The sequence below is a fragment of the Leucopleurus acutus genome (assembly GCF_964270905.1).
Source record: "Leucopleurus acutus genome assembly, chromosome: 2".
In the NCBI taxonomy this organism is placed as follows: Eukaryota; Metazoa; Chordata; class Mammalia; order Artiodactyla; family Delphinidae; genus Leucopleurus; species Leucopleurus acutus.
Window position 1 is genome coordinate 102,561,614 of NC_139143.1, and position 22,517 is coordinate 102,584,130.

At 36.0% G+C, this 22,517-nt stretch overlaps 1 protein-coding gene across 1 annotated transcript; it reads right to left on the minus strand.

Annotated features, from left to right (window-relative positions):
* Positions 1-5,659: 5,659 nt before the first annotated feature.
* LOC309958375 (hsc70-interacting protein-like) lies at positions 5,660-6,795 on the minus strand (the record flags this gene model as incomplete). The annotated part of the gene is given in 2 exon segments (XM_082834192.1): positions 5,660-6,363; positions 6,366-6,795. Coding segments are annotated over 2 exon segments (1,107 nt in total). The 5' UTR covers positions 6,769-6,795.
* Between the last annotated feature and the right edge of the window lie 15,722 nt (positions 6,796-22,517).

Here is a 22,517-nt window from a genome sequence, read left to right on the forward strand (position 1 = left end):
GGCTTTCAAGGTAAATGATTACCAAAATATAGCAAATGTCTAATAAAAAATGTGATATCCCTCCTGAATCTCAATTCTGCCTCTGGTTTACTGCTTTACCACATACATGGGCCCTGACAAGTTATTGCCAAGCCTCTTTTCAATACATGGATTAATTTTACTTGTCCATAAAGATCTTGGAACTGTAGCACACTCTTGTTTCTCTTTTTATCTCTCTCTATTTCTTTGTTAAAAAATCTTCTCTAATCCACCATTTACCCAGTGCGTATGAGAATGAGGTATAATATTTTAGCCTATTGATTAGTAGCTATGTAACTTTGAAAACGTCAATGGCATGAATCTTATATATTTGATTGACTGCTATGTATTTGGTGAAAATAAATCTGAAGAAAATGAGCTGGCTAAATTAAACACACACAAAAATGAAACCAACCAGGAGAAGTTTTTAAGCAATGTGCATAAGGAAATTTTCATCCCTTATAACCCAAAATTGAAAATTGTTTTAAGGACTGATTTAAAACACTTAGAATGTGTTTATTCAGTTTGGCTACAGCTAATGTGCTGTATCTGTATGAGTAAGTTTGAAATTTCAAAAGCTATGAAGAGCGTGGACTAAAATTGCAAATGTGTTCAATGTAAGTGTCCTTCTCAACTGACCATTCATGGACAACTTGAAGTTCGTGTCACATTAGCCCTACAAATTTCCGGTGAAATTCAGGCTGATTGGAGTTTTTTGTTTGTTTTTGGTTTAGTTTTGTTTTCTAGTAAATAACTTGTGCTTTGCTAGGCTTGGTTTAAAGAATCAGATTGCAAGAGTCTGTAATATTGTTGAGGAGACCTTTGGCACGTTTGTCTTCTATATTTGGTTTAATGTGTCAAAAATGTAAAATCATTCCCTTCATAACTTCTTTATTGTTTCAAAACACCACAAACAATCATAGTTTCTATATAATTTGTCCCTTCGTATGGAAGAAAAATGCATAGAAAGTTCTTGAAACATCAGACAACATAAATTGTACTGCTCCAAAATGAGATGTCATGTCCATATCAACAGCCAGCTTTTACCTGGTATTTCTGACCTCCTCTCTCTGTACCCAGTTAGCTGCTATAGGTGCTACAAACAGCATAATTTGACAACAACCTTTTGTATTGAATAAGGAAAATAAGTACAATTATACACAATGAATGTGTGAGTTAATTTCTTCTACAGTCATTAACTACATGGAAAATATTCAATCAGTTTTGGTAAACACAGGCAAATGCAAACACTGTCTTACGTTTTTCTTTAAATGAGGCTATCGTTACCTATCTTAACTAGCTTTTCATGAGACATTTATTAAGATGTTTGTATGGAATCTGCTTGTAGGTAATGCAAGATTAACAACATTTCCAAAAGTATAGAAGAAATTTTCATTCGTATATTATTGTTTCAAGAGTAGCAGATGTTACAAAATTTCAGAACTTGCAATTCAGTTGATCACTTACTACTTCCTCATTCAAAAATTCATTAATTAGTAGTTTTAATATTTTAGACCAGCAAGTATTGCTGTAGTCTGAAAAGACTTTACATGATGTCACCTTTAAAAAATCTGATTGCTGTTATCTGATTATACCAGGCAAAAATTGGGGAACCTTTGAATTTTTTCCCTCTCTGAGAACAGAATTAATGTTTTTATTATGATAAAGTAGAGATAAGGAAACAAGGTTCATGAGTTTTCAAGGCTCATCTTTTATTTAATCTGTCAAAACACCTCTTAGTTGGAACAGAAATCAAGTAGTAACTATTGTAAAAAGCATTGCATCAGGATGGAGAAACCATGCTGTTCTGCTGCTCCTTTGGCTAAGGATTATTTTTTGATCCAGTTGGAGGCTCTGGAGAGAGTGAGCTATGGTAGACTCATTAAAGAAGATTATAGCAGTCCAACTTGGAAAATGGAGTAGAGCTTTATTGCCAGCTGGAGATGAAAGATATTTCTAGTTCTTACGGCAATCAAAATTCAGAAACAGTAAAACAAAAAATGTAGAACTGGTAGACTATTTTACCACTGGAAACTAGTAGAAAAATTTCCTTTTACTGGAGAGGCTGCATTTTCTCGATAATTTAGCAAATGATTTTCCCCTAACAATTGTCAACACATCACTGTAGCCCAGGAAAATCTTGATCCAGCTGAAGTCCATCCATATTTCTACACCCTCTTGGCCTGTGTAATAGTAAGGACTTCCATCACTAAAATGGCACATATTCAGCTTAAATGCTCCCATCTCTAGTTTTACACAGTCCACCCTGGGCATTGTTTTTATGTTTATTATAGAACTTTTATTTTCAAGCTTACATGTATTCTGTGTACATATTTGCTTTCTTGTCTTATCTGTATTCTTTGCCACAACATATGGCCCCCAGTATATAAACTTCTTGAATATAAAGTGATCCTATTCATAACTTTTTTTTAAATCACTGAACATGTTGCTTTTACACAGCAATACTTAGTAAAAGTGTATTGAATAAAAGGAGATATGCATACATACACGAATAAATGAATAGGTGAATCTACTCATATGTGTCCTTTTTGTGTTAAGAGAGATCAAATAGACTGCAAATATAGACATCAGTATGTTCGTCATGGTAGCATTTGATTACTACTTAGATGTATTTATTCTTAGTATGTTTGGTTTATTAAATAAATTTATTAACAGGAATGTTCCAGGAGAGTCACTGTTTAGGATCCTCACATAAGTTACCAGGAAAAATGAATTTACATGAAGTCATAAGATTTCATAAGTTAACATTGGTAAAGCGCTTAAAAAAGTGCCTGACACATGGCACGTACTAGACAAGAGCTTATTAAATGAAATAGATCACTAAGGGATCTCTGTGCTCACTGAAGAAGTAGTCTGGGCTTCCCTGGTGGCGCAGTGGTTGAGATTCCGCCTGCCAATGCAGGCGACGCGGGTTTGTGCCCCTTTCTGGGAAGATCCCACATGCGCGGAGCAGCTAGGCCCGTGAGCCATGGCCACTGAGCCTGCGTTTCCGGAGCCTGTGCTCCGCAACGGGAGAGGCCACAACAGTGAGAGGCCCGCGTACCGCAAAAAAAAAAAAAGAAAGAAAGAAATAGTCTGCATATACTCTTGTGTACACAACCAAGAATGATAAAAGAAAAACACAAATAACAGAGTAGATTCCCTATCATGCAAAAATAACAAACATAATTTTACTTTATGTTCAATAAATGTATGTTGCACTGAAATAATTTTGCAAAATTTGTTTGTTTGTTGGTTTTTTTTTAGCCACACCATGAGGCATGTGGGATTTCAGTTCCCAACCAGAGATCAAACCCATGACCCCTGCAGTGGAAGCGCGGAGTGTTAACCACTGGACTGCCAGGGAAGTCCCAGAAATTTGTTTTTTTAATTGAGGTATAGTTGATGTACAATATTATGTAAGTTTCAGGTGTACTACATACTGATTCACAATTTTTAAAGGTTATACTTCATTTATAGTTATTATAAAATATTGGTTATAGTCCTATATTGTACAATAGATCCTTGTAGCTTATTTATTTTATATGTAGTGTTTTGTATCTCTTAATCCCCTACCCCTATCTTGCCCCCCCCATCCTTTTCCCCACTGGTAACCACTAATTTTTCTCTATATCTGTGAGTCTGATTCTTTTTTGTTATATTCATTAGTTTGTTTTCTTTCTTTCTTTTTTTTTTGTTTGAAGACATACTTTGTATTAACTTAAAAGTCTAAAAAGCACAGGATACATTTAAGGACCAATTTTACTTTTACCTGTTTATGGTAATATGTGCAATGTTAGAAGGTACTTAGGTAATGTGTAGATCAAATGAAAAATCCAGAAGCAGCTGGTCCTGAATTACAGCACACACTGGAAATTTTGAGGAGAACACATATTAACAAAAAGAACACCACCAAGCTCAAACTCATGTTTTAATGTTGAGTATTTTTAAAGGGTTTTAAAAAACATACTCAATCAGCATACAGTTTTTTCTCACTTAACAGATGCATTTCTATTTGCTTGTGTACAGCAAAGCGTAAAAACTTGAATCAACTTACTTATGATTTCAGAAATGTATTCCATGGAATTTACTTCACTGCTCCTACCATTGATTCTTCAAATAAGCAAAGTACAGAGGTTCTCATCCCTTGAAATTGCTTTTAAACTAGCACTTTTTACATTGAAAGATAATAAGTAGAAACCTAGCAATTCCTGGTAGAGTGCCTGGACTTAGCCTCATTTAATATAAGAATTGTATGTACAACAGAAAATTTATCATTTTCTTTATCCTTGGGGGAGAGGGAAGGAATAAGGAGAGGTGGGGACATGGCTGCAGTATTTAAGAGCTGAATAGAACAATGCATCTTTCATAATGCTGACAACTCCACAATGAAGAAACACCATGAATCTCATCAGTTTTTTTAGTTCATGCTGGATTAGGAATTTAGGTTCCCCTCTTTGTGTATCAATTAATTCAAACTTCTCCAAAAATTAATACTACAAGATAAACTCTAACTGCCGTAGGTATTTCCTAAGTAGGAGACCAAACACCAAAGGGAATCCCTTCTTCCAACATCTTTTGGTATGTTAAGATTTCACCAAAGAGGAAATCTAACACTTAAATATGAAATCTCTTGGCCAAGTAAGAAACTACAGCTATTATGGGTATTACCCTACGTAGCCACTATTTGTATTACATATTAAATTAAACCCAGCATTAATTATGCTGTGAATGATGATAGCAGTGATGATGCTAGTGAAAGAGCATCATCTTTAGCCCAAGAAGAGTAAGAGGAAAAAAAATGTGAAAACAAGTAGAAAGCAGACAAAGAGTTGGGCAACTTCTGATCTGAAAAGAACATTTTAAACATAGAAATACAAAAAGAAAAGTATTCCCTTATTTCCCATATGTGGTAATATGAAACATTTATTTTAGATATCAGATAAGAACAGAGCTAAGTAATCTGATTTTACTGCAGCTGTGTAAAAATCATCCCTTCACCACAGTGTAAGATTTAAATGCATCTGCACAAAGGTACACATTATATAAAATGCAGTAAGATTACTGCTGCCCTGCCAAGTACTTCCAGTCCCTAGCCAGGTCCTACTGAAATACTGGTGGTCCCAATAGTTTCATGGAAGAAAATTATTAAAAATAATAATAATGAAGCAATTAAAAAGATAAATCAAAATGCTTCAGTAACCATATATCCAGCTCAAACTTTATCTATTTAAATGTTACATTTGCCTCCCACTAATAAATCTTATTTCACTCAAACTTGAACAATAAATCTTCCATACTGAAGTATCTTCCTTGCCTAATTAATTCAAAGGAAAAAACCAAAATGATTAGTAAAGAAAAATGTAGGGATTAACACACCCTTTTAATTTGTTTTAAATATTTTTAAGGTTTAAATTTTGTAATTTCTAGTAAGAAGACATTATCTGAATGAATACCCTAATGGAAAACCACTGTAAAATGTTTCAGCTGCATTTGGGGCAGAGGGGTAGAGATTATCTTCAAAGCACCCCAGCTTTCTTCATGAGAAGGTCAGAGGTACACTGGTTTGTGTTATTATGACATCCATGAGGTGATCTAAGTTGCTTTTCCTTCAGCAGGGGCTTTATTTGTCAGCAGGGCATTATGCTTGACTTCCAAATTTGGCCGACAACTTACTGATGAGATTCATAACTTTTGGATTGCTCTGATATTTTGACATATTTGCCAGGTTCTGAGCCACATCCTGGAAGGCCACCATAACTTCTGGATCCTGCATGCCTGCAAGAACCTCTGGATCACTAAGAATTTCATTGAGCCCAGGCATTCCTACCATTCCAGGCATGCCCCCTCCCATTCTAGGCATTCCTCCAGGAAAATTACCAGGCATTCTGCCAGGAAAGCCGCCTGGAAAAGAGCCATACTGAGCTCCTGACTGTTGTCTGGCTTCTTCCTCCCTCTGGGCTCTCTCATGTTCTTCCCGAGTATTCTTGACCCTTTCTATTCTTTCTTTGATCTCTTGCTCTTCACGTTTTCGCTCATACATTCTCTGATGTTCAGCAATTTTCTGGGCCCTTGGTTGAACTTCTTTCAGCATTGCACTAGCATCTTCATCATAATCCAGTTTACAGGCAAGGGCAAGATCATGGGCAGCTTCTTCCCAATGGCTCAAAAGTCTGTGTGCTTTCCCTCGCCACTTGTATGGCTGAGCAGAATCAGGATTTATTTCAATAGCTCTGTCACAGTCTCGGATGGCAGCATTTGGCTTCTGTAATTTGATGAAGACACTTGCTCTCTTGGCATACAGAATGGCCAAACAAGGATTTAGCTTGATGGCATCTGTGAACAATCAATGGCTTTCTGTAGTTCACCAACATTTAGGGCATCAATGGCAGCCACGTTTTTATCATTTGCCTGATCCATCATCTCCTCAGTTATCTCTACATTTTCATCTCCCATTTCTTGAGGGGCATCAGTGCCTGGTTCAAGCACACCTTCATTGTCAATTTCTAGATCACTTTCCTCACTTGATGGTTCGTCTGTCTTTATGTTTTCCTCCACCTTCTTAGTATCTGTTTTTTCTTCCTTGGTATTTTCTTCCAAATTAGTTTTATGAGTAGCAGGTGGTATTTTACCCCCCATGCTCTCCACCCACTCCCTCAGGAAGTGCATTTCCTCGGTGTGCAGAACACTCGTGTCCTGCTTGCACATTTTCACGAAGGCTTGAAGCTTGCTCACTTTGCTGGTGACCATGGTCCGGAAGCAGCAGGAGACAGCAGGAGGCGGTGAGTGTGTGGACGCTGCGGCCCCATCCCAGGCCCAGGCGCTAGCTCAGTGTGACCGCGTAAAGGGCAGTTTGTTTTCTTTTTTAGATTCCACATATAAGTGATATCATACTGAACTAATTCTGTAAAATTAGTTTTAAAAGATCCAAAACCAGACCTGGAAAAGTCTAGTCTAGAAGCTTCTGCTTTGATCTGTAGTTTTACTTCCTTATTAAACTTTCTTTTCTTCATGGCAGCTATGCATTACAGTGGTTATTCAGTAAATGTTCAAAGAAAGTAACAATTAGATCCTCCACTTATATATATTCTTATAGAAGACCACTTATCTTTTGACATCTCTCAACTTCCTGTCCAACTTTACGTACCACTTGAATCCTTCACCTTCTAGACGTTTTGCTGCATCAGAGCAGGTAATTCCTGACCCTTAATAAACCACGTGAATTACTTTTTCTTTTTTATCTTTTGTTGCCAGACCCAGTGTTCATGCATTAGAAGAGCTAGCTAAGCAGAGTGCCTTACCCTGGGCTGAGCTCCTGAGAACACTTAGAATCACATGGGGTGGGAAAGGAAACAGAACAAGATGCCCGTCAAGAACAGAATTGCACTCAAGGGTAATTGCAAAGGGTCAGTAAAGAAGAATTCCTGTAATGGTCAAGCTGAAGAGATAATTGTAAGCCACAAACAAGAAACAAATGAGATGTAAAGAGCAGGATAGTTAATGGAGGACCATGTGAGGAAAATGTAAGACTGATTGAGGGAAGAAGTTTCATTAATTTGCTTTTAACAAAATTGGTATTGCTAGAGTTGAAATGGATGCTTCAAATTCGTCAAAGCTACTAGGTTAGTGTAGACTCTTCTAAAATACACAGTAAGTCCAGAAAATAAATGACATTTATTTATTTATTTTTAATTTAGTTTCCTCATTTTCTTTTTTAAAATTTAATTTAATTTTTATATAGCATGTTATCTATTTTATACATATTAATGTATGTAAGTCAATCCCAATCTCTGAGTTCACCCCCACCCCCACTTTTCCCCCTTCCTATACTTTTGTTCTATACATCTGTGTCTCTATTTCTGCCTTGCAAACTGGTTCATCTGTACCATTTTTCTAGATTCCACATATATGTGTTAATACATGATGCTTGTTTTTCTCTTTCTGACTTACTTTACTCTGTATGACAGTCTCTAGGTCCATCCACATCTCTACAAACGACCCAATTTCATTCCTTTTTATGGCTGAGTAATACTCCATTGTATATATGTGCCACATCTTCTTTATCCATTCATCTGTCTATGGACACTTAGGTTGCTTCCATGTCCTGGCTATTGTAAATACTGCTGCAATGAACATTGGGGTGCATGTGTCTTTTTGAATTATGGTTTTGTCTGGGTATATGCCCAGTAGTGTGATTGCTGGGTCATATGGTAATTCTATTTGTAGTTTTTTAAGGAACCTCCATACTTTTCTCCATAGTGGCTGTATCAATTTACATTCCCACCAACAGTGCAAGAGGGTTCCCTTTTCTCCACAACCTTTCCAGCATTTATTGTTTGTAGAGTTTTTGATGATGGCCATTCTGACTTGTGTGAGGTGATACCTCATTGTAGTTTTGATTTGCATTTCTCTAATGATTAGTGATGTTGAACATCCTTTCATGTGTTTGTGGCCAATCTGTATATCTCCTTTGGAGACATGTCTGTTTAGGTCTTCTGCCCATTTTTGGATTGGGTTGTTTGTTTTTTTGATATTGAGCTGCTTGTAAATTTTGGAGATTAATCCTTTGTCAGTTGCTTCATTTGCAGACACTTTCTCCCATTCTGAGGGTTGTCTTTTCATCTTGTTTATGGTTTCCTTTGCTGTGCAAAAGCTTTTAAGTTTAATTAGGTCCCATTTGTTTATTTTTGTTTTTATTCCCATTAATTTAGGAGGTGGGTCATAAAGGATCTTGCTGTGATTTATGTCAAAGAGTGTTCTTCCTATATTTCCCTCTAAGAGCTTTATAGTGTCCAGTCTTACATTTAGGTCTTTAATCCATTTTGAGTTTATTTTTGTGTATGGTGTTATGGAGTGTTCTAACTTCATTCTTTTACATGTAACTGTCATGTATTCTTTTACATGCAGTTTTCCCAGCACCACTTATTGACGAGACTGTCTTTTCTCCATTGTATATCCTTGCCTCCTCTGTCATAGATTAGTTGACCATAGGTGCATGGGTTTATCTCTGGGCTTTCTATCCTGTTCCATTGATCTTTATTTCTGTTTTTGTGCCAGAACCAAATTGTCTTGATTACTGTAGCTTTCTAGTATAAAGTTGGGGAGTCTGATTCCTCCAGCTCCATTTTCTTTCTCAGAGTTACTCTGGCTATTCGGGGTCTTTTGTGTTTCCATATGAATTGTAAAATATTTTGTTCTAATTCTGTGAAGAATGCCATTGGTAATTTCATAGGAATTACATTGAATCTGTAGATTGCTTGGGGTAGTATAGACATTTTCACAATGTTGACTCTTCTAATCCAAGAACATGGTATATCTCTCCATCTGTTTGTGTCATCTTTGATTTCTTTCATCAGTGTCTTACAGTTTTCTGAGTACAGGTCTTTTATCTCCTTAGGTAGGTTTGTTCCTAGGTATTTTATTCTTTCTGCTGCAATGGTGAATGGAATTATTTCCTTAAATTCTTTTTCTGATCTTTCATTGTTAGTGTATAGGAATGCAAGAGATATATGTGCATTAATTTTGTATCCTAAAACTTTACCAAATTCATTGATTAGCTCTAGCAGCTTTCTGGTGGCATCTTTAGGATTATCTATGTATAGTGTCATGTTATCTGCAAACAGTGACAGTTTTAGTTCTTCTTTTCCAATTTGTATTCCTTTTATTTCCTTGTCTTCTCTGATTGCCATGGCTAGGACTTCCAAAACTATGTTGAATAATAGTGGTGAGAGTGGACATCCTTGTCTTGTTCCTGATCTTAGAGGAAATGCTTTCAGTTTTTTACCATTGAGAATGATGTTTGCTGTGTGTTTGTTGTATATGGCCTTTGTTTTGTTAAGGTAGTTTCCCTCTATGCCCACATTCTGGAGAGTTTTTATCATAAATCGGTGTTGAATTTTGTCAAAAGCTTTTTCTGCATCTACTGAGATGATCATATGGCTTTTATTCTTCAATTTGTTAATATGGTATATCACATTGATTGATTTGCGTATATTGAAGAATCTTTGCATCCCTGGAATAAATCCCACTTGAGCATGGTGTATGATCCTTTTAATGTGCTGTTGGATTCTGTTTGCTAGTATTTTATTGAGGATTTTTGCATCTATATTCATCAGTGATGTTTGTCTGTAATTTTTTTTTTCTGTAGTATCTTTGTCTGGTTTTGGTATCAGGGTGATGGTGGCCTCACAGAATGAGTATGGGAGTGTTCCTTCCTCTGAAATTTTTTGCAAGAGTTTGAGAAGGATGGTTGTTAGCTCATCTCTAAATGTTTGATAGAATTCACCTGTGAAGACATCTGGTCCTGGACTTTTGTTCATTGGAAAATTTTTAATCACAGTTTCAATTTCATTACTTGTGATTGGTCTGTTCATATTTTCTGTTTCTTTCTGGTTCAGTCTTGGACGGTTATACCTGTCTAAGAATTTGTCCATTTCTTCCAGGTTGTCCATTTTATTGGCATAGAGTTGCTTATAGTAGTCTCTTATGGTGCTTTGTATTTCTGCAGTGCCCGTTGTAACTTCTCCTTTTTCATTTCTAATTTTATTGATTTGAGCCCTCTCCCCCTTTTTCTTGATGAGTCTGGATAAAGGTTTATCAATTTTGTTTATCTTCTCAAAGAACCAGCTTTTAGTTTTGTTGATCTTTGCTTTTGTTTTCTTTGTTTCTATTTCATTTATTTCTGCTGTGATATTTATGATTTCTTTCCTTCTACTAACTTTGGGTTTTGTTTGTTCTTCTTTCTATAATTACTTTAGGTGTAAGGTTAGATTGTTTACTTGAGATTTTTCTTGTTTCTTGAGGTAGGATTGTATTGCTATAAACTTCCCTCTTAGAACTGCTTTTGCTGCATCTCATAGGTTTTGGATCATCGTGTTTTTGTTGTCATTTGTCTCTAGGTATTTTCTTATTTCCTCTTTGATTTCTTCAGTTATCTCTTGGTTATTTAGTAACATATTATTTAGCCTCCATGTGTTTGCCTGTTTTGCGCTTTTTCCCCTGTAATTGATTTCTAATCTCATAGCTTTGTGGTCGGAAAAGATGCTTGATATGATTTCAAGTTTGTTAAATTTACCAAGGCTTGATTTGTGACCCAAGATGTGATCTATCCTGGAGAATGTTCCATATGCGCTTGAGAAGTTTATTCTGCTGGTTTTGGATGGAATGTCCTATAAATATCAATTAAATCTCTCTGGTCTATTGTGTCATTTAAAGCTTGTGTTTCCTTATTAATTTTCTGTCTGGATGATCTGTCCATTGGTGTAAGTGAGGTGTTAAAGTCCCCCACTATTATTGTGGTACTGTCGATTTCCTCTTTTATAGCTGTTAGCATTTGCCTTATGTATTGAGCTGATCTTATATATTTATAATTGTTATATCTTCTTGGATTGATCCCTTGATCATTATGCAGTGTCCTTCCTTGTCTCTTGTAACATTCTTTATTTTAAAGTCTATTTTATCTGATATGAGTATTGCTGCTCCAGCTTTCTTTTGATTTCCATTTGCATGGAATATCTTTTTCCATCCTCTCACTTTCAGTCAGTGTGTGTCCCCAGGTCTGAAGTGGGTCTCTTTTAGACAGCATATATATGGGTCTTTATTTTGTATCCATTCAATGAGCCTATGTCCTTTGGTTGGAGCATTTAATACATTTACTTTGAAGATAATTATCTATATGTATATTCCTATTACCATTTTCTTAATTGTTTTGGGTTTGATTTTGTAGGTCCTTTTCTCCTCTTGTGTTTTCCACTTAGAGAAGTTCTGTTAGCATTTTTTGTTGAGCTGGTTTGGTGTATTAAATTCTCTTAGCTTTTGCTTGTCTGTAAAGCTTTTGATTTCTCTGCCAAATCTGAATGAGATCTTTGCAGGGTAGAGTAATCTTGGTTGTAGGTTCTTCCCTTTCATTAGTTTAAATATATCATGCCACTCCCCTCTGGCTTGTAGAGTTTCTGCTGAGAAATCAGCTGTTAACCTTATGGGAGTTCCCTTGTATGTTATTTGTCTTTTTTCTCTTGTGGCTTTTAATAATTTTTCTTTGTCTTTAATTTTTGTCAATTTGATTACTATGTGTCTCGGCATGTTTCTCCTTGGGTTTATCCTGTGTGGGACTCGCTGTGCTTCCTGGACTTGCATGGCTATTTCCTTTCCCATGTTAAGGAAGTTTTCAACTATAATCTCTTCAAATATTTTCTCAGGTCCTTTCTCTCTCTCTTCTCCTTCTGGGACCCCTATAATGCGAATGTTGGTGCATTTAATGTTGTCCCAGAGGTCTCTTAGTCTGTCTTCATTTCTTTTCATTCTTTTTTCTTTATCTTATTCTGCGGCAGTGAATTCCACTATTCTGTCTTCCAGGTCACTTATCTGTTCTTCTCCCTCAGTTATTCTGCTATTGATTCCTTCTAGTGTATTTTTCATTTCAGTTATTGTATTGTTCATCTCTGTTTGTTTGTTCTTTAATTCTTCTAGGTCTTTGTTAAACATTTCTTGCATCTTCTCAACCTTTGCCTCCATTCTTTTTCCGAGGTCCTGGATCATCTTCACTATCATTATTCTGAATTCTTTTTCTGGAAGGTTGCCTATCTCCACTTCATTTAGTTGTTTTCCTGGGGTTTTATCTTGTTCTTACATCTGGTACATAGTCCTCTGCCTTTTTATTTTGTCTATCTTTCTGTGAATGTGGTTTTTGTTCCAGAGGCTGCAGGATTGTAGTTCTTCTTGCTTCTGCAGTCTGCCCTCTGGCGGATGAGGCTATCTAAGAGGCTTGTGCAAGCTTCCTGATAGGAGGGACTGATGGTGGGTAGAGCTGGGTGTTTCTCTGTTGGGCAGAGCTCAGTAAAACTTTAATACACTTGTCTGCTGATGGGTGAGGCTGAGTTCCCTCCCTGTTGGTTGTTTGGCCTGAGGTGACCCATCACTGGAGGTTACAGGCTCTTTGGTGGGGCTAGTGGTGGACTCTGGGAAGGCTCATACCAAGGAGTACTTCCCAGAACTCCTGCTCCCAGTGTCCTGTCCCCACAGTGAGCAGCAGCCACCCCCCACCTCTGCAGAAGACCCACCAACACTCGCAGGTAGGTCTGGTTCAGTCTGCTACAGGGTCACTGCTCCTTCCCCTGGGTCCTGAGGTGCACACTACTTTGTGTGTGCCCTCCAAGAGTGACTGTTTCCCCAGTCCTGTCGAAGACCTGCAATCAAATCCTGCTAGCCTTCAAAGTCTGATTCTCCGGGAATTCCTCCTCCCATTGCCAGAACCCCAGGTTGGGAAGCCTGATGTTGGGCTCATAAACTTCACTCCAGTGGGTGGACTTCTGTGGTATAATCATTCTCCAGTTTGTGAGTCACCTACCCAGCACTTATTTGATTTGATTTTATTGTGATTGTGCCCCTCCTACCATCTCATTGTGGCTTCTCCTTTGTCTTTGGATGTGTGGTATCTTTTTTGGTGAGTTCCAGTGTCTTCCCATTGATGATTGTTCAGCAGTTAGTTGTGATTCCAGTGCTCTCGCAAGAGGGAGTGAGTGCATGTCCTTCTACTCTGCCATCTTGGACCCATCTCCCAAGAGGCACTTATTAAAAGCAAAAAAATATTCAATATCCTTTATGTGCCACGTTTTGAATATGTGTATACGATGAACAAAATGGAGCCCTTAAAAAGTTTACACTCTAGCCATACAACAAAAAATAATTATATAAATGCAGGGCACAATGAAATCACACAGCAGGAATAATTAAACATATGCTGGGAGTTTAATCAATGTGGATTTACCTAGGGAAGTGATATTTAGGATGAAATCTAACTATCCTCTTTAGCCCAACTAAGTCCCCATAGCTACTTGACAATATTTATATTAATCTCTAATTAGATGTTTGTTGCATTTCCTGTAGCAATCAATCAAAAATGTTTCCCGGGCTTCCCCAGTGGCGCAGTGGTTGAGAGTCCGCCTGCTGATGCAGAGGACACGGGTTTGTGCCCCGGTCTGGGAAGATCCCACATGTCATGGAGTGTCTGGGCCCGTGAGCCATGGCCGCAGATCCTGCGCTTCCGGAGCCTGTGCTCCACAACGGGAGAGTCCACAACAGTGAGAGGCCCACTTATCACACACACAAAAAAAAAAAAAGTTTCTCACTCACCCTAAGGGGGTTTCCATCTTTCTCTGCACTCTATTCTTGTGAATATCTCTTCCACAACTGTTATGGGTGAAGGATCCTCCAGCATAGAGGCCTCCTAGGTGTTCTTTTTAATTTGATCATAACACTTGGCTACCTTCATCTGTTTCTCCTTGTAGCCCCCAGCTTCAAAAGGATTTGACCTCTTTTTTAGTCCAAGGTGAAACTTTCTACATAAGTCTCATTCTTTCCTACATTAATCAGGACCTGGTTCTAGCAATTGTTTGCTCCTTCTCTTTCTCCAACAATTACAATCTTTCCCTTCATTGACTACTTCCCCTGTACCATCTAGGTCATTTCTGTTAAATCTGATAAATTTTCAATCTCCTTTCTTTCATGAACTGACTTTTGAGCAAAGTAATCCAATTCACTGGTTGTTTGTTCCTATTAACTTATTCAATAAATGGCTTGATGTATGGCATCTGCTTCTGTCCATATATTGGATCCTCTCCAGAAGACTACCAATGACCTAATTACTGATTACCAATACCCATCCAGATATCTGTTCTCAGGCTTAGTCCTTGACCTCCAAGTAGCATCTGTTCTTCTGAGTTATCTCCCTTAAAAACTCATTTCCTACTGACTTGCATGCTCCTAGTTTTGTTTTGTTTTTTCCTCTCTCTGTCTTCTCAATTTTTGTCTATTTCACTGGCTCAGAAGACCTTTAAGCTAGAAGCAACCTGTAACTAATTGCATGTCTCAGTCAGCTTGAGGATTAACCTGAGCATATTTATTTATTTGATAAATACTTTTTTATATAGTGCTTAACATGCACCAGGCCATACTACAAACACTAATACATTTAATCCTCACAATAACCCTTTGAGGATTAAAAAATAGACAGGCTGAGGCACAGAAGGTTTAAGTAGTGTTTAAACTGGCATTCTCGCCTGGAGTCTATGATCCTAAAAATAATGCTGTCTTTGACATTACTGCACATTAACACAAACATGCCCTTGCTGGGAAGTTTCCACAACCAAATATATTCTGCTATGTCCCAAACCAGCTCTAGGAATCTATGTCTTCCCACATGCACCTGCTCTAAAGAAGCTCTTAATCATGGACCACCAAGGAGTCAGTGCATACAATTCAGGGAGTCCGTGAATTTGCATGATAAGAAAGGGCATCTAACTAACTTCAAACATAAGTTTAGTATTTCCATAAGATATTACTGTAGTTACAAAGCATAGCGGTATTAGCAGTACTGTGACTTTGGCACCACTGGAAAACATAGTTTATATCACATTAAAGTTTTTCAGATCTCCTTAAATGTTGTTTAGAGTCATCATTGTATTTGAATTATGGCAGTTATTACACCCCACTAAATTGAGTATATTAATATATTATCTAATATACTAATAAGTACAATTCATATTAATATATCACATTTTAAATTATTTTTTAAAAATATTTTGATAGCTCTATTTCAAACTAATTGTTACCTATATTAATTCATAAATTATTTTATGTATGTAAAGCTATTATTCTGAGAAGGGGTCCACAGTCAGGGCTCCAAGGCACAAAATAACTTGGAAACCTCTGTTCCAACCCTCTCTATGCTTACATCTTCTCTGTCCTTTCTACCCTGCAGAATTGCACCTATAATGATGCAACTCAAATACATATCTAGAATTCTGCCCTTTCCTAAACCTAGAATCTTATTTTCAACATTCTGCCAGACTTTGCGTGATGATGCTACCAACAATCTCAAATAAGAGAATCCTCTATCTACCCTCACTAATTTTCTTCTCTTTGTAGTGCCCACATCTCTAGAATTTCCATACTTCCTGCTGTTTAGACTAAAAACCTTGCAAGTACTCTTGATTCTTTACTGTTCATTTTTAGTTTCAATTAAGTATTTTTGTTGTTTTTTCTTCCATTTTCTCCCCAGCATTTTATGTGTTTGTCCACTTGATTTCATTCCAGGTATTGCTACCCTCATTTTGTCTCACTTGGACAAGCACAGTAGTCTCTCCCTGCTTTCTATTTTCCCCTCCAATTCTGGTTCGCACCAGTTCCACGATTGCACATAGGGTTTCACAGAAATAAATGTTGTCTACACATCTCTTTATAGACATATATTTTTTCTTTTAAAAAATTACAAGGTACAACTTAAAGATGCATTCATGTGTTAAAAAGAAATAAAATTCTGTACAATCCTACCTTCCAATGTTTTTTAATCAAGTCTTTTTAAAGGAATTAATATGTATGTTTTATATATATAATATTCATAGTTGCCTACAAACTTTAGTAAACACACTATATCTTTGAGTGATTTCTTGGGTCATTAAGTTAGTGTTTAATTACAATAGAATATACAATAATGTATAATCATTACTCTCTTTTTTTTCATTTAGATTGTTTCCAGTTAGTGCCGTCAGAAATAATCATGTTGTGCACATTATTTAAAATTGTCTTCCCATGGTCCCCACCTGTGGATATCCAGCAATTTTTGAAATCCAGCTCAAATGTCACTATCTCTCTTCTCTTGACCCCTTCCACATACCCCAACCATATATTAAACTTTTTAAGAATATGTCATACTTTATTTGGTTTTGTCTCTCCATGAATAGTGGGAGGCACAAGGAACATTAAGTTTCTGGAGCAAAGGTTAGAAATCTGTCAGGGTCCACTGGGCATCTTATTTTCCAAATTCCCACACACAGTAAATGTGGTTAGTAAGAAATGCCTGAGAGGACTTCCCTGGTGGCACAGTGGTTAAGAATCTTCCTGCCAATGCAGGGGCCACAGATTCGATCCCTGGTCCGGGAAGATCCCACATGCCTTGGAGCAACTAAGCCTGTGCACCACAACTACTGAGCCTGCAGTCTAGAGCCTGTGAGCCACAACTACTGAGCCCACATGCCACAACTACTGAAACCCACGTGCCTAGAGCTGGTGCTTTGCAGAAATAGAAGCCACCACAATGGGAAGTCCACGCACTGCAATGAAGATTAGCCCCCCTCACCACAACTAGAGAAAGCCCGCATACAGCAACAAAGACTCAACACAAGCAAAAATGAATTAATTAATAAAAAAAAAAGAAATACCTGAGAGAAAGTTAAAAGGCAAAGCTAGTGTTCTCAGTTGAAATAATTACATGATAAACTCAAAGTTAATGTACTTATGATGCCATAGAAGAAAAAATAAGCTTCAAAGTAACCTCAACATACTGAAATAACAAGTTTAAACAAGAAAAAGATAAAATATGGGTTTGTGCTATCATCCAAGATGTCTGATATTGTAACACACACACACACTCATAGGTGCACAAATCAATGAACGATTTCACAAACAGGAAGTTTCTTGAAAAGGTATTTATCCGGTAGTAATTCTTTTCCTTCTAAACAATAAAGAACATTAAATTCCTCCTTAAAGCTTCAGAAAGAGAGAGAGAGAGAGAGACAAATGCTGGGGAGATGTAAAAACAAGAGATGTTCAGGAAGAACAGAGAACAATAATGTCAGCTTTTGCAGAGAGTGCAAATGAGAAGTAAGAGTATCTCTTCTGTTTTTTTATATTTCCTACATCACTATACAAGTTACAGGTTCACAGATCATAGAATTTATAAATAAATCTGGAAAAGACTTTTGTTGAAATACCTTTCAATTGCATTAAAAAAAAACAACAACCAAGAATTATATTTAACTGTTCAATTATATAGTTTATTTCATAATTCATTTTTAATCATTTTCTTTCTAGAGAAATTGAAAACAAAGAATCCTTTTAGATGTTTTTATAGATAGGAGCATTAGAAACCACTTAACGCTCTGGTATTCAGTGTAGGTGGAAGAGATAAGCAATACCAAATGCTGCTTTATTTAGGTTTATTCCTGTTTGGGTGTATTACACATTTACAGATGTATTAGGAAATATATTCCACTATGTATTTAATGCTAATTTCTGCTGACACTACTCTGCATAAATATGGATGAGAGTAATGCCACTAAAATATATCTTGATATCTTCACTCCCTATAATAAATGATCACATTTAATTTTTAAAACTTCTAAAATTATTTCATTATAATTTAATAAAACATTACTGGATTGAAAAGAGATAAATAGTTGAATGTGGCCAAATATTTTCTTGAAAGTGCCAAAGCCTGAATAAAAAAAGCTCAACTTCAAAGTCAATTAGTAGATGCTAGATTAAAGAAGGAATGTAGGCTCAGATTAAAATCTTTGAGATGGAATAAAAGGTTCTGAGGAGGGAGAATTCAGAAGTATGAAGTATGTGGTGTGTAAGGCTAATGGGGGAAGGGAAAAATGATAGCAGTGCATTGCAGTTGGAGTGTAATTGAGACAAAACATCAGAGAGAAATGCTCAGCAAGTACACTTCCTAAAAGACACTCATGGCTTTACTAAAAATCTGGTAAAACGTTTAGCTTGGACCAACTACGATAGATTTCACTGTACAGGTTCTAGTATGTGTCTTGGTTTTTTGGTGATTTGTTGTGGTTTGTTTTGGGGTTTTTTTGGTCATAGCATTGCTGTGCCAACAGATTGGCCTCTTTTAACAGTGTATACCAATATACTTCGCTGAGTCACACTGATTACTATTTGTATCCAGGTTGTATTAATTTTAATTATTCTCGATCTTTCAGTAAAGACAGTTATTATACAAGCAGTGTAGAATTTTCTATGCTAAATAAACTTACATATAAAGCAGGACTTCCCTTGGGCCTATGAAGTGCAAGAGAAACAAAAAATCATAGTCACTAGGTGTACTTAGTGGAGACACAGAGCCTATCAGTCACATCACTTCCTCCCTCTCATACCTTCAACCTCAGGAGACTCCTGCCCATGCCACCTTCCTGATGAAGGTGAGGGGGAGAACAGCTGTTAACATTTCTTGAGAACCCCAGAGGACCATCTTCATTTTTTTCTCCATATGAAATGATGCTTTCCTACAAGGTTTAGCTGGCTGAGAATGATTTTTTAAACGATTGCTATAGTCAATAAACTACACTAACAACCAGTAAGTACATGAAGGCTGAATTCTAATATTGGTAGATAATCAGTTTATTTATAAATCTAATTTATAAGATTTGGATGAATTTCTGAGCATATATTAATCTGTTTCATTGATGTTAAAATCTGTTTCATCAAATCTGTTAAAAATTATATTAAAAAATTCTTAGAATTCTTACCATGAGAAATGTCAGCATGTGTCACCTATTTTGTGTTTATCTAACACAAAGTCTAGTATCTCTAAAATAATTTTGTTTGCTTTGAATCTGTTACAGGGACAGACTTGGACAAAATCTGCTTCAATAAAACTTGCATTTAAACCTTGATAAACAACACACTGATTTCTCAAGAGTTTGGTATTGGAGAAGAAGCAATTGCTAATTGTATGTATAATGAAATAAGATAACAAATGAAAAAATTAATGTTTTAACAATATCTATTCAGAATTCCCAGAGTAGCAAACATCATACTGGGCACAACTAGTTAGAGCTGATTACCTTTAGTTTATTCTTCATGGGTCCTTTTGTTTAAAAATAATGTATAAATATATAAACTGTAGAAGGAAAAGGAGACATAGTGAGACAAATATCGCCAGTTTCTGATTAGATGCAATGTCTCCTTGACCTGAGGAATACAGACAGGAAAGAACTCATGTAGAGAAGGTGAAAAGGGAAAATTGAGATCATGAAAGAAAAACTTTCAATTCACTATTTTGCTTGGATCTAGACCTAAAGAACCTTCATGCTGAAATCCTTCAGTGGAGGAAAGTATTGCTTTTGCTATATCTTTTCTAGTGATATAAATTCAAAACTTTCTGAACTGCCAATCTAATGTTATCCCCAATTCAAACTAACATTAGGAACCAGAAGAACATGACAATAGATATTATAGCATTTTGTTATTCTTATGAATGATTTTCCAAAGACCTGATTCTTCAATTCATTAAGCAAAACCAATGATTCCAGTCTGATTCTCTGTTTAGTCTACAGATCATCTTCGGGGCAAGCATTTCAAGAACATAGGTCAATTATTAGCCGAAAATCTATTATATGCCAGAGAGTTTAGAAACTTTAAAAATATGTTCAAACTTATCTCTAGTTACTGTAACTAATATAACAATAACACAAAAAGAAAAAAAATTTACTCTAATTCTTCCAAAAATAAAATTAATGGTTAAAAATCACCCATTTTCTACTTTCTGTATTTGCTATTTTCCTTTCAAAGAATCATATAAAATAGGCTCAACTATGCCATCATCATCTTGACACACGTGGCCTTCAGTATAATTACCACAGTGAATTTGTGCCAAAACTAGACTTCTCCGATACTATAATATTTGAGGTGGAACACAGAGGATTTGTCCACATTGGTGGCAAGTTCAGCACCCTAAATATGTAGCAAGATCATTTCTTGGTCTTCACCAGCATTCTGGCCAAAGTGGCAATGTGAAGGAAGTTGTCACCAGGTGCTTTCCACTTTCTCCCCTCTCAGGTAATGTTTATGAGAACCGATCTGTTCTCATTCCTCCTTTCAAGCCTACCCACATGAGTACAAATTCTCTACAATGGCCTCTTGATTTCCAAAGCTATCTCTATCCCTCAGTGATCTATCCAGGTCCACATTTTCTAATGTAACTATACTACAAAAATCATTGATTCCCACACCACAGAACACCCATTTTTGCTTTTTTATATATAACTGGTTTATTTAAATAAATGTAGATTTCACTTTCTAATATGGATCTTAATACAGTTCCTTTAGCCTTCTAATATGAACTTTGTTCTTTACCTGTCTCCTTATCATTAATGGACAATCATGGATATTATCAATGGTATTTTAATTGTTAATAATAATTTAGATTTGTTATACTTGGGCTATCAAAAAGTATAGCTGACATTAATAACTTAATAGCTAACTTATTTTGAGCATTTACTATATTTCAGGTCATAGAGGTAGTAAATGTTATAAACCGATACCATGTGGCTCCAGAGTCTTTGCTTGAATTCTACCAAGTTTGAAAATCACTCATTATAAACTCTGTTATAGTTCCAAGTTCTCATCCTGCTATTGTAAATGATGAGGTACTTCAAGAATCTCACAATTTAGTCTCTCCCCTGAAATCAGCTCTTCATGATGCTCCACTTCCAGTAATGAAAACATCATTCATTCATCCACTCAGCCAAGGGAAGCAAAATGTGTTTCAGTTCAACACTGTCTGTGTTCAGCCTAAACCAGTCACTGACTTCACGGTCATCTTTAACTTCTTCTTCCATCTTCCCACATGCAAGTTTTATCAGTTCTTTGTAAGTCATGAAAGTCAAAAATTTATCAGATGGCTATAATCTAACAATGGAAAATGACAAGTGTTGACAAGGATATGGAGAAATGGAACCCTCTTGGATTGTTGGTCAGTATGTAACATGGTGCAGTGCCTTTAGAAAAAAAATTGACAGTTTCTCGGAAAGTTAAATGTAGTTTCCCTATGACCCAGGACCTCTAATCCTAGGTACATAGCCAAGATAATTGAAACATATGTCCAAACAAAAACTTATACATGGGTATTCATAGGAGCATTATTTATAATATTCAAAAAGTGGGAAAAACCCCATTACTTTTGCTAAGTAATCCAATATAATTTGAACTAAATATCACTACCTATGTACTAAGTTAGCTTTTAAAAATAGTTTTATTAATTATTTCTATTTAGTTTATTGACTTATAATAACCATTAATGTAAAAAGCAGCCATTAAAAATGTACGGGTTAAAATTTCAGCAACTTCATAGTAAAGTCAACATATTATAATATGTATTGCTACATTTAAATAAAGTGTATTAATTGCTAAATTACTTAACATTTTCATGTAGTAACTTGAAAAGATAACTTCTTTTTATTATACTGTAATTATATCAACTTTGGAGAAAATTCACACTGTCATTAATATCTCTACCATTATCTTATCTTACTTGAAGTAGGAAAATAAAATCATTTTACAAAATTATGTTGATTTGTGTAATGGTCTTGGAAAACCATAGTTTTCTTTTCCAAAAATGTAACCAAAATGTCTAAGGAAACAGGAGTATAAACTTGCTGCTGATTAATCATTTAAAAAAAAAAAAAAGATCAGCTGTTGAAAATTAAAGATTCACTTGATTTAGAGAGAACCTTTAAAATTTTTTTGCTGTTTATTATTTCATTACTTGTTTAAATAATTACAAAACTCAGTGTGATGCCTAATAGATTTAATGGGTGTTTATTTAAAGTGAACATTTTAGTGTAATATAAATGTCCTATTAAGAACAATCTAAAGAACAGTATTAAGTTTTTGCTTTAGTTTTTACGTGTAGGCTTTTGCTCAGG